The 12,958-nt window shown below is 38.5% G+C and overlaps 1 protein-coding gene across 1 annotated transcript in view; it reads right to left on the reverse strand.

Annotated features, from left to right (window-relative positions):
• Nucleotides 1-2,593: 2,593 nt before the first annotated feature.
• LOC132153047 (envoplakin-like) overlaps nucleotides 2,594-12,958 on the reverse strand; it is a 17,889-nt gene continuing 7,524 nt past the window's right edge. Inside the window, exons 7-22 of the mRNA XM_059562191.1 lie at nucleotides 12,864-12,958; nucleotides 12,434-12,541; nucleotides 11,454-11,549; nucleotides 11,249-11,359; nucleotides 11,014-11,160; nucleotides 10,788-10,939; nucleotides 10,599-10,696; nucleotides 9,357-9,529; nucleotides 9,042-9,220; nucleotides 8,791-8,929; nucleotides 7,481-7,674; nucleotides 7,207-7,357; nucleotides 6,862-6,945; nucleotides 6,666-6,770; nucleotides 6,488-6,580; nucleotides 2,594-6,354 (exon numbers count right to left, since the gene is read on the reverse strand). The exon at nucleotides 12,864-12,958 is cut by the window's right edge and continues 67 nt beyond it. Coding sequence (XP_059418174.1) covers nucleotides 2,899-6,354; nucleotides 6,488-6,580; nucleotides 6,666-6,770; nucleotides 6,862-6,945; nucleotides 7,207-7,357; nucleotides 7,481-7,674; nucleotides 8,791-8,929; nucleotides 9,042-9,220; nucleotides 9,357-9,529; nucleotides 10,599-10,696; nucleotides 10,788-10,939; nucleotides 11,014-11,160; nucleotides 11,249-11,359; nucleotides 11,454-11,549; nucleotides 12,434-12,541; nucleotides 12,864-12,958 — 5,381 coding nt within the window. The 3' untranslated portion in view covers nucleotides 2,594-2,898. The remainder of the gene's footprint in view (nucleotides 6,355-6,487; nucleotides 6,581-6,665; nucleotides 6,771-6,861; nucleotides 6,946-7,206; nucleotides 7,358-7,480; nucleotides 7,675-8,790; nucleotides 8,930-9,041; nucleotides 9,221-9,356; nucleotides 9,530-10,598; nucleotides 10,697-10,787; nucleotides 10,940-11,013; nucleotides 11,161-11,248; nucleotides 11,360-11,453; nucleotides 11,550-12,433; nucleotides 12,542-12,863) is intronic.

Raw genomic sequence — 12,958 nt, forward strand, 5'->3', positions numbered from 1 at the left:
GGGCAGGTTGTGATTTATTTTTGGGTCACACTTCACTCCAAAAATCAGAAGAAAGAAAAAAGAAATGCATAAAATTAACTGTTTTTACTTTAAGCAAAACATTGTTATGAATTGATTTTCTATGGGTGAAATATGAACTGAACAAGTTAAGATTCATCATCTCTGACGCTTGTGCGTCTGTCATGTCCAGGTCACATTTCACCCCAAACAACAAAAGAAATTACATTTTGCATTAGGAAAAGTTTTTACATTGTGACATTATTTTCATTCGTCAAACATATTATATCCTAAATAATAATTGAAAACACTCCCAGTGCAAAGCTTCTTCATTTAATACAAAATAAGCTTTTTTTTTCTTTTTTTTTAAATGCAAAACGCAGTTCCTTATTTCTTTGCTTGGATTTTTGGAGTGAAATATGAGATCTGTCATCTCTGAGGTTTGGTGAGTTTCATGGTCTCTGATGCGCAGGCATCTGTATTATGCTGGAGTTTATGCTGCTGCGATACACCAATCTTGTTTTCAGAAGTGCCAATGTTGAAAATATGATGACGTTGTTCATCTTAATGTTTCTATGATATAAATCAGGTTATGTTTATTATTATTTAAGAGCGGTTTGACTGTCAGTGTGTGTGTTTGTGATGAAGCCTGACCAGCCGCCTGCACCAGTATATCTCAAAATCATCTCCAACAGAGTCTGAAGGTTTTATTATGCCTGCCGTAGACAAGCCATTATTTAAAATATAAATACTAAAATGAAAAACAGAAATATTTTCCTTCTAGCCATGAACTGTTTTGCTGTTATTAGCGATTACTAGCTGTTTCTCTATGTACCCAACATTCTGCCTTCAGATCCTCCTGGGAAATTAAAATGCTTCATCAACAACATACAAAATAACTACTAAATATGCTGTATTGTTGATATTGTAATATGCTCAATGCCCCGTTACTGACAGCTTGTTTTTCTTGAAATTCTTATTAAACTATTTTACATTTTAAAAAGCTCTTAAAAGACACAAAACCTGATTCGCTTCTGGGGTCAGACAGATTCTAACATTACGATTTTAACTTAATAATTTACAAAACGACAAGGAAATGCGCAGATGTTCATAAAGAGCAAAAGTTGTTCATCGCTCATTGACAGTATGCTTATATCAGCATCAACTTGGTTCATATTCATAGCATAATTGTTTTTTTTTTTTAAATCAAACTAATCTGTACATTTTCCAAACAAGATGAAATGTTTGAGACTAAAACCATCAAAGAATTCATCAAATCCATTGCTAAGACTTACTGATGTTTGTGCTGCCGTTTCTCCTCCAAGATGCCCACATCCTGGGTGATGTCATCAGTGAAAGGTTAAGACATTTATTAAATGAACATCCATAGCCAAAGCTGTCTTCTTCATTGTGAACTAAAACATTTTTAAAATTTATATCATTTTAGTCTGGCACTGAGGTTCTGGGTTTTAAAACAAATGATATTCAAGTATTTGCATTAATAAAATTAAATAATAGCACAATATCTTAGATGTATTAAAGCTTAAATGTCAAAATATCAGTTTTTTACATTAGAATTTTGTTCCTGGTGAACATTTTGTTACAGGCTTGTACAGACCGGCCAGATGCAGACCAGTGGACAGATTCAGGCTAATCATGACTGAAAGGTTTAAAGCCATAGAGATGATCAAACATCCACAGAACATGTTGTGTTGATTTGTGTTTAGATGACGTTCTCTAGAGTCTGTAACGTGAACGGTGTGACTTATTGAATCAGAGTTGAAAGGATGTAAACAACACTCCATATTGTTTTTTATGGTAAAGGAATTATATCTCTTAGCGCAATGATTTTGAGACATTTGATTTTTGCACAATACTGTACGTGACCGGAGGTGAACAATCGGAATATAAAAGTGCTTTGATTTATTTGCAAATTAAAAATGTGCGTTTGATTGTAACTGTACTGTGATATTTAAATAGCACTCTATATACTTGAGATATATATAAAAATATGTTTTATATTTTTCCAAAATGATACATTTTTATGAAAAAAAGAGAAATAAAATTTCAGACTGTAAACGCATTTATGAGTACATGTGTTGTTTTTATGTTTAAGATGACATGTGAACACAAAAAACACTAATTTATAACCAATATAATTACTTTTAGAGTGGAATGATAATGTAAGCTTCTTCGAATTTTCTTGGTTTAAGAAATATTTAATGTTTATGCCTTTATTATGAGGGAAACCTTTTGTTATGGACCAAAACTATAAAATGTTATAGAATACCTGTATTGAGGGGATTATCAAAGTTTTAGGTTAGCCGAACCCCTCCTAGTTAAAATATTACTTGAAGATAATAATTTAACTATACATTTACATGGTCACAGTTCTCTTATATTTCTGAGTCATAAGATATGCAGATAAACATTTATTTATTTATTAGATTTTTATGATTAATGGATTTTCCTTAACTCACAAATCCCATGCAGTTCCCTTCATGAACCCCAGCTTGGGAATCCCAGCTATTAAGCATTTTCATTCAGAGATTGACTTTAGAATTAATTGATTTAAGATCATTTGCTTTGAGATTAATAAAATTGAGATTGACTTTATTTGACTCTAGTAATTCACTTTTCCTAGTTGGAAAATCAGTACATAGTCACTTTGGGTATATATGAAACAGAAGCAATTCAGCAGCCCATTCATCAAGATAAACCAGAAAATAATGAGTAACTGAAAGAGCATGTTAAAAACAAAAACAGGAAGAGATAAAAAAAAAAAGTAAAATTATGAGAGGCTCCAGAGATTATCTTATTTATGTTTATGAAAAAAGCCAGAGAATCAAAAGTCCCTTGCTTTGCAGAACTTAAATCTGTTTTCACACTTGTGTGTTGTCTTTATCTTTTGGAGAATTTGTAGCTGGAATAGGATGGAGCGTCAACGGTGTCAGTTGAGGCAGCTGGGAGCAGGAGCAGACCTGTGGTGTGGTCCCTCTTGCATCGAGCCATTGCCTCTTTATACGTGATCTTTTCCTTCTTGATGGGGTCGATCACATTCTTTACGAAGGTTGAATCATCCTGAAGTTGCTTGGCCACAGATTCGTCAATCAGTTTTGTATCGACGGCATTCTGCATGTTGATGCGACCTGCTCGTTTTGGGTCTACCAGTCCACCGGTCAGAACCTGTGCCTCCATGAACCACACAGCACTGTCGTTGGGAATCCATCCTTTGCGGGCGGCTTCTCCCACTGACATTCGCTCTTTGGACACAGGGTCTTCAAAACCAGTAAAGGCCTTCTGGGCACTGAGGAGTTTTTTAAGGTGGCTCGAATCGATCAATCCACGCTCTGCTGCCTTGTGAATGGAGAGCTTGTCTTTCTTGTTCAGGTCCACAATACCTCCGGTGGCGGCCTGAGCTTCCAGAAGCCTCATCGCTGTGTCTTGATCAATCAGTTTGCGTGTTAGGGCACTTCGTACGGACATGCGGCTCTCTGTGTTGACATCTAAGACACCAGAAATCGGGAAGAGCTCATCTCCACTGGTGTTTACCAGGGAGTTCAAGTTGCTGTTGCTAGAGGATAAGTGGCGTGTCATTGTGGAGGAGTTTGTTGGAGCGAGTGTCTGAACAGCTGTTGTTTGTGTTGTACTTAGAGGAGGGAAGGACAGTGTTTTCTTTTCCCCTGCAACCAGAAGAGCAAACTCTGAAATGGTCATTTTGCCCTCTCTGTAGAGCTGAAGGTCATACTGGGTTAGTCTGCCATTTTGCAGTGCTGTACTGATGGAGTACTGCTTTCCACTTTTACGATCCTGCAGAAGCGTGGTCTCACCTTGAGGACCAGCGGTTGTGATTTCCTCCCAGCTACACTCAAGCTCTTGGAGGTGGATGTACTGATTACGATCAATCAGACCCTCAAGATAGGCATCATAAGGTGACATGTCTTTGCCAGTCTCTGGGTCAAGAATGGTAATTTTGGTGGAGACGTTGGTCTCTCTGGTGTTTGTATCTGCATGTTGCACTGCCTTTGCTTGTTTCTGGAGGTCCATGATAGTAATTTCCCGCTGGTTGATAAGGTCTTTCACTTCCAGGATTTCTCTCTCTAGACGCTGTAGTTCAGACTCCAGCTTGATGGTCTTTTGCCTGTTGACTTGGTTTCTCTCACTCAAGAGTTTGGATTGATGTTGGAAAGTTATGGTAATCTCCTGCTTTTGAGACTCCAGTCTTCTCAACTCCTGGAGAAGTTCGTTTTGCTCTTTCTTGATTCTATCCCTGTAAACAATCATGGTGGTCTCTTCTTGAGAGAAATTTGTTCTGGCTGTCTGAATACGAGTTATTTTGTTGGTGAGTCGCAGAAATTCTTCATCTTTGAGGGCTCTAGCATTCTTCAACTGGGTGAGTTGAGCTCTAAGGTTTTCTCTCTCTGACTCCACCGCTTGGTCCTTCTCAACCCTGATAACCTCCTTGTGGATGACCCTCTCCACAGATTTCTCTTTGGTCAGGGACTCTATCCTGATTTTGAGGTTTCGAATATCTCTCTCCAGGCGGGTAAAGCTGGCACTCTCATTTTCCAGGGTAGCCCGAAAGTCAGTGATTCGTTTGTCGACTATAGGGTCTCTCTCAACTTTCAAAACCTCCTCTATAACAATCTTTTCCTCAACAGGCGTTGGACAAGTTTCAAGTTCATATATTCTAGCCTTGATTTGTCTCAGCTCTGTCTCTACTAGGATCTTCTTTTGCCTATCCACTTGCTCCAGCTTCTTCTCCAGCTCCAGGACTAGAGATCTCATCTGTTGCACCTCCAGTTCAAGCTGCCTACGACCCTTGATGGTCTCTTCCAAAGTCTTGACTAATCTTTCATGGGCAAGAATCTGACTGGGATCTGTCTGGAGGCGCACGATTTCTTGGACCACAACCCTTTCCTCAGGTTTCTGTCTCTCCAGCACAATATACTTGTTTTGAAGGTCAAACACATTCTCCTCTACTGTTCGACGGTGCTGAACTTCGTCACGTACTTCCCTCCTGAGACGTTCAGCTTCTTTCTCCAGAAGAGGGTCATTTTCATACTTGATCAATTCTTTGGACACCACTTTAGTCTCCACCTTCGATCGTTCGGCCTTCCATTCATCCCTGTCCTTTCGTAGACGAATCACCCGATTCATTGTGGAGTCATAGTTGGTTCTCAAAATGGTGAGCTGCTCATTCAACCTCTTAATTTCTTTGACAATTTCAGGACTCTTCTCTTCTTTCACCACTTCTCGAGTCATCTCCTTCAGTTCTACCTTGGGCTTCTCGGCACGCAGAGTCTTTAGATCCACCATGATCACATTGATCTCATTCTCGATGCTAGTACGCCGTTTGCTTATTTCAAGAAGCTCATTTCTCAGCCGTCTCAGTTCCACTTCTGTCTCAGGGTCAATTCTAAAGATCTCATGTATGATCTCATTAAACTCAACCTTTTGTTTGATGGTCTCCACTTGGCTGTAGCGGAGCTGAAGGCTGGATAACTCTTTCATCAAAATACTGTATTCTCGTATGAGCTCTTCCATGTGTACACGGAGGGTCTTTGACTCCTGTAGGAGATCAGCATCTTGCTCAACCTTTTTCACCTCTTTAATGACCGTTTTTGGTTGTATAGTTGGAATAATCCTCTCTAGATTATTGATCTGACTCCTAATCTGGAATATCTGATCATTCAGGTTCTGGCATCTCATACCCTCATCCGAGATCTCGTTCTTCAATGTAATCACAGATTTCAGCATTTCAGGGTCTTTTTCCAGCTTCAAAACCTCTTTCAGGACCACTTTCTCTTTAATTACTGGCCTCTTGGTCTCCAAGACAGTAACTTCCGTTCTCATCTGTACCGTTTCACTCTCGTGCAATCGAATTTCCTCCTTTAGTTTAAGTATGAGCTCCCTGATCCTTGCAGCTTCAACATCCAATTTGGGATCACGCTCAATTTCTGTAAGCACCTTTGTTACAAGCTTGGGCTTCACGTTGATAATCTCTCGTTCATGACTGACAATTTTTTTGTTGACAATCTCAATTTCTGTTTGCAATTGGGATCGTTTATTGAACTCTTCGGTTATCCTCCTCTTCAATGCTTCCAAGTCTGCCTCCAGCTTTGGATCACGGTAGTAATGCACAGTTTCCTTTTCTTCCACTCGTTCCACACCTCTCCGACTCTTCAGGGACACCATCCGTTTCCTGTAGGTGGCTAAATCATTCTCAGCATGACTGCGGCGAGATATTTCCTCAGCCAGCTCTCGCTTCAGACCGTCAACTTCGTCCATGTCTCTCTGCTGACTTTGCATCTGAAGTTGCTGCCTGACCACCACATGGCTCACAATTTCATCATTCTATTCATGGAATACAAATAAAGATTTGTTTAGTTTAAGATTATAAATCCATGGTAGCTGTACACTCTTCAGCAACATTTGGCATTAACTTGTTATTTATTCCAATGATTATTGCAGCTTTGAAAGTCAGTACCTTGTTGATGAGGTCCTTGGCTAAGATCACTTGATTCAATAGTTGATTATTCTGTGCTGATACTTCAGAATAGAGGTTCACAGCATCCCTTTCCTTAAAAGTAGCCAAATGTACAGATATTTGGAAATGTACATAAACAAGAAGTCATTATTATGGTCATTATGGCAAAGCAACCTACCTTCTTCTGCACAGCTTCAGCCAGGGTGATGTAATCAATACTTTTTGTGTTTATTTCTGGTTTTCCCAATGCATTGCGGTATTTGTTTGTATTCAGCTCATACTCCTGAAGACACAGAAGCAAAAGACCATTTGCATTCATGCACTAACAAGTGAAATGTGCAGTAGTATGATCGTGTTCAAGATGGCCATCGTACATTAAGAACATCCTGAAGTTCATGAGAAAGTTTCACCACACGGTTTACATCATCTTGCTTTCTATTGATGTCTTCAACTGCTCTCTGCAACCAAAAACAAATTTACATCCAATATAAATTTGACACATCTGAGATATTTAAATGAGATGCATGTAATTTCCATGAAACTAGTGGCACTAAACAGAATGGCAAAAAACAAACATCAATTTCCTAATAGCTTAGTTATAATTGTTTACACATCAAAAATATTTAAGATAATATTAATAGTAATAAAAAATAATCAAAATCAACTTTTAAATTTTCAAAATCAATTTTAAAACCGTACCGATAAAACGTAATACTGACCGTCTGAGAGTTTTGCTTGGCATAGATTTGTGACGCACTTTCACCAGGCTGAACTTCGTTATTGGGCATATTGATGAGGAAAGCGGTGAGCGACTGGGTGGCACTGTTAAATTCCTGATTTTTATTGACAGCCTCTTGCAACAGAGTTGCCCTGTGTGGTAAAAAGTTTAAAACAGAGTTCAAAAGTCTGTTACATCATCAAAAAAGTAGATTTGCCTCAGTAAACAAAAAGATGTCAACATAAACAATGTAAGGCCTCTTTTTAACACTTCACCTTTGCTGTAGCTGGCTGTTGATGTTAGAGTAGCGATTCCTCAAGTGCTTGACCTCGGCCTCTTGATGGCGGATATCAGGGCAATACTCCTGGAAGCCCTTCTGCAGGGAGCTACAAACCTGTTCTGTTACTTCCAGCTCACGGTTCAACTGCTGGATGTCATTTTTCTTGGATGCAACCTCTTTACTCATGGTCTAAAGAGAAAACAATTACAGACATACAGAAACATCTTACGTTGTTTGAATGGGAAGTTGTACCATATCAAAACCATTACTGCTTTTATTTCAGCATTAAGGGCCTGTTTACACTAGTGCATTTTTTTCCCTAAAACTGCATTTTAAAATGAAAACGATCCTCATCTACACTTGCATTTTCACTGCTTTTTTCAGACACTATCTTTGTCCAAACTACACAACTGAAAACGCATGTCACATGATCATTCATGCCTGTACAACAATGAGCATGATGTTATTGTTTACACGGTCGTCAAGGATACACGGAGATAATGTGGGCAGCCATGCCATTGTTTTCAAAAGTCTTCGTTTTGGTCCATTTAAACTGAAATGCAGCTGGAGTTTACATACTAAAATGGAGTCAGCTGCGTTTTTGAAAGTCTCTGTTTTCAAGGGACAAGAATGTCAGAGTAGAGTAAACAACAGGCGTAAACCTTGCAAAGGTTATGTGTTTTAAAATGAAAACGAACCAGTGTAAACGTAGCCTAAAACTAAGGTATTTAGTTAATGGCTGGTAAATTGGTGGTCTCTTTCATAAGGCCACTGTTCACTACTGTTCAAAAGTTTGGGGTCAGGTTTTTTTTTTTTTTAAAGAAGTCTCTTATGCTTACCAAGGCTGCAATTATTTGTCCAAAACACTGTAAAACTGTATTATTGTGAAATATTATTACATATTAAGTGTCACATGATCCTACAGAAATCATTCTAATATACTGATATGACATGAATATGTAAATTTGAAACATGTTTGATTATTATCAATGTTGAAAACAGTTGTGCTGCTTCATATTTTTGTAGAAACTGATATGTTTTATTTTCAGGATTTTTAATCAATGCAATGCATCCTTTTTAAAACAAATATAAATAAATAAACAAATCATTTATTTGCTTTTTAAAAATTATGTGATCCCACAAAGACTACTTTTCAGTTACTTTATTTAAAAATAATAATAATTATTATTATTGTATATTTAAGAACATAAATGATGTCAGAATCTCTGTTTTTGGCTGAAATATCCTTATAATATTATAGTTAAAGACTCATATCAGCATGGTGTGTGTATAATAAGTGTCTACCTGCAGCTGTTTGGAGTGGTTGCGGATGGCGTTGGGCTCATCTAAGACGCCGGTGTCTGCAGCCAACTGATCCTCGAACACCGTCAGCATGTCGTCCACCTTCTTGATCTGTTTCTCCAGGAACATGGAAGATGCAGCCCTGAGGAAACAATCCCAAGCTTTAACCATAGTATCATCCCAAAATCCATAGTAAAACGACAGTACTTTATGAAGCCTTGCTAGTATGATTTACCACAGGCATGCATTCTTACTTCTTGTTGTAGAGATCAGAGAGGGCAGTGATGTCATCTATCTTATTGCTGACTTTGCTCAGTTTCAGCGGCAGCGAGGACGTGGTGGGCCCCAGGGGTTTCTGGGAGATCAGTGGCTCCATTTCCCTTTGAGCCGATGCTTTCTCAGCCTCCAGGTTCTTCAGAATCATGACAAAACTCTGGTGAGATCAAACCAAAGTGAATGTCACTCAATGTTTTATACTTACTATAGTATCCAGCATTTGTGTCTTCTTTGACCAACTAAATAATCACATTTAGACTCAAAAGTCTTTTGGTTTTGCTTCCCACTCTTACATCCTGGTCTTTGATTCTGGCAGTCAGATCTCCGATGGGTGCAGCACGATCTAACTGAGACCTCATTCGGTTCTGGATGTCCTTCTCTAACTTCAGCAGGTCTGAATCGATCTGTTCGAGTCGGCTGTCAATGAGGCCGGCCTTCGCGCTGTCGGGAACCGTGGCCACAGCGACTGCCGGGAGGAATAACATCATTTACGACTCAAATTTAATATGATGCCTCAACCCTAGGCCATCCAAGATGTAGATGAATTTGTTTCTTCATCAGATTTGGAGAAATGCAGCATTGCATCAGTCACTCAGCAATAGTTCCTCTGCAGTGAATGGGTGCCGTCAGAATGAGTCCAAACAGCTGATAAAAACATCACAATAATCCACAAGTAATCCACACAACTCCAGTCCATCAGTTAATGTCTTGTAAAAAATCTCTATGTTTGAGTGGAACAAATCCATCATTAAGGAGTTTTTAACTTCAAACTGTCGATCCAGGCGAAAATACAAGTCCATAATATATAATAGCACTTCCTCCAGTTATAAAGGTCATCCCCTGTTGTCCCTCACATCAAAATCCACCCACTTATTTGTTCACATCTGTTTTGGACTGTAAACGGTGTTTGATCTGTGCATATTTCTCTCCTGATTCAGACCAGGCGACTTTTTCACCAGAGAAACCAATATTATGGATTATGGATTCGATTCGTATTTCAGCTGGAAGCAACAGTTTGAAGTTAAAACGCCATACTTATGGAGTAGTTTCTTACAAACATACTGTTTTTTGCTTCTCAAGACATTAACTGATGGGCTGGAGTGGTGTGGATTACTTATTGTGATGTTTTTATCAGCTGTTTGGACTCTCATTCTGACGGCACCCATTCACTGCAGAGGATCCATTGTTGAGCAAGTGATGTAATGCTACATTTCTGTAAATTTGATGAGGAAACAAAATCATCTTGGAGCATATTTTCAGTAAAGGTTATTTTTTGAGTGAACTATTCTTTTAACTAAAATAAAAATCATTAAAAAAAATTGTTTATTTCAAATAAAATAAACTGAAATAAACAATGTAAAGGGAAATGCTGCCGTATATTGTTTTTATATTTTCAGATGAAGTACTAAAACAACTAAAACTAAATATACTTTTTTTATAAAAGTCTACAACTATGCAGTCACATTTAAAAAAAAAAAAAAAGACAAAACTAAATTAATAAAACGATAACTGAAAAAACAAATAGTATATTATACCCTGTTTTACGAACTGCACTGTTTCCACGGTCGGTGTCTTGGCCTGGGCCTGTAGAGCGGACCTCGTCCTCTTCACATCGGAGAAATCCCTGCTCAGACTGCAAACAAGAGAAAAACACAGGAATGTTAAAACAGGAAGCAGCTGGGAGAACTACACCTGCACTTCCTGCGTCTCAGGAGCTTTCTCACCCGTCCACCTTTTTGATGGCGGCTGAATCGGGCGGAGGGATGAGGAAGCAGACTCCTGGGATGAGCTTGGTCTCTGTGCTGGATTTCACCTCCCAGATCTCCTGTCTGGGATCAGAGACCAGCGTGACCCTGTCGCCTCTTTTCACAGAGTCCTGCAGCAGAGAAACGTTTAGCACGCTTCATCCTTCCTTTCCAAATCTTTTGCAACATCCAAAAAGGACGTTACCTTGTCCGTGCTCCAGTCACACAGAGCGATGGCGCTGATGGGTTTATCCGTGGTGCTCCGGCGCAGGTGTAGAGGGGCGATGTTGGTGCAAAGCTCTCTCAGATCCGCCAGACGCTGCTCGTTCCTCATGACGGACCTCTCCTCACCCTGCACACAAACACACACTTGTTAACCATACTAGATTACTAATATATTGCAGTGTGTGTGTGTGTGTGAGAGAGAGTGTGTGTCTGACCTCCAGCGTCAGCAGGATCTCAGAGTTGCTCATGTTGTTCAGCACTGACGGTTCGGTCGTGGATTTGATTCTCTTCAGCGACTCAGTGAACGTCTCCAAATCCAGCTGATACTGAGATTAAAACACACATGCAATCGTTTCAGTAAACGCTCATCTGAATCTGCTGCTTCTCATGTCATATGTGTGTGTGTGTGTTTTTGCGTACTTTCTTGTATTCCTCCACGTTGTCCAGGTGTGTGTCCTGACACAGACACAGATTCAGGAATTGCTGCCACTCTCTCGACACGTCTGTGCTGTACGACTGAAACACACGTGAAATCACCTTCATTCAGCCAATCAGTGACAGCAAGACTCACTCAGAGCAGGTCAGGGTTTGAATGAATCAACGAACAGACGAATCAACAAAATTCATGAACAAGAAAACAAATACAAACTGAAAAGCAAATGAATGAACAAATTGTTAAAAAAATCAACAAACTGAAAAAATTATTGTTTGAGTTAATAAAGTTAATAAATGAACGAGTAAGTGAACAAACAAATAAATCAAGGAGTATGTCTGAATGATCAAGCAACAAATGGTCAAAGAAAACTAAAACAAATGACCATTATTAAATAAAGGATACAAGGAATGAACAAAAAAATATCAAATCAGAAATTTATGAATAAATTTGTTAGTGACTGAATGAATAAACTGTCAAACAAATGAAATAAGTTGATGAATGCACAAATAAATTAACAAATTATTGAACAAACACAAATGAATAATGAATCAATGTGTTCGTTATTGAATGAACAAATCAATTAACAAACTAAATGAACCAAACAAATGAATACTAAATAAATGTGTGAATAAATGAACAAACTAATGAATTGAGAAACAAATTATTGTATAATGCATTAATATGTTAGTGAGGGATATAATAAATTAACTGACAGATGCATGAATGCATGATTAAATAAATATATGTGTGAATCAATTAACTAAAAATACGCTATTTAATGAATGAACAAACAAATGAACAATGAATTAATGGTTAGTGAGAGAATGAATAAATGAATGAACTGTAAAAAAATAAATACATAATAATGAACTCAGGCGAGCTAGTAAAAGAATGAATAAATGAACAACTAACCATAAATGATAAATGAACAAACCACTAAATGATTGACTGAATGAATGAATACCTTAACAATGGACGACCCGGGGTGTTTGTTTTTGATGAGCACACTTGCATCCTCCTCTAGTTTGCTCACTTCCTTCTCATGTGACAGCAGACCGTTGTTCTTAAACCTCTGAAACACATGCATAAAAATCATTCATATAAAAGGCATATGTAAAAAACTATCAAGAAAAATATTCTGAAGAATGTTGGTAATCAAATAGCTGACGGTAGCCATTGACTTCCATAGTATAGATAAAGAAGATCCTATAAGAGTCAATGGAGACCAGAAAGTGTTTGGTTGCCAACATTCTTTGAAGTATCTTCTTTTAGTGTTCAGCAGGAAAATAAAACTCCTACAGGTTTGAAACAACTTGAGAGTGAGCAAATAATGACAGAATTGTGATTACTGGGTGAACTGTGACTTGAAATGGTGAGTTTGTACCGCTGCTCACCTCGAAGTCCATGCGCACCCCTGCGCTGTCGATCATGCGCTCGCTCCAGTCTCGGCTGATGATCTTGTGCTGCTGTTCACTCAGATAGAGCAGCT

The sequence above is a fragment of the Carassius carassius genome, chromosome 1 (assembly GCF_963082965.1).
Source record: "Carassius carassius chromosome 1, fCarCar2.1, whole genome shotgun sequence".
Taxonomy (NCBI): domain Eukaryota; kingdom Metazoa; phylum Chordata; class Actinopteri; order Cypriniformes; family Cyprinidae; genus Carassius; species Carassius carassius.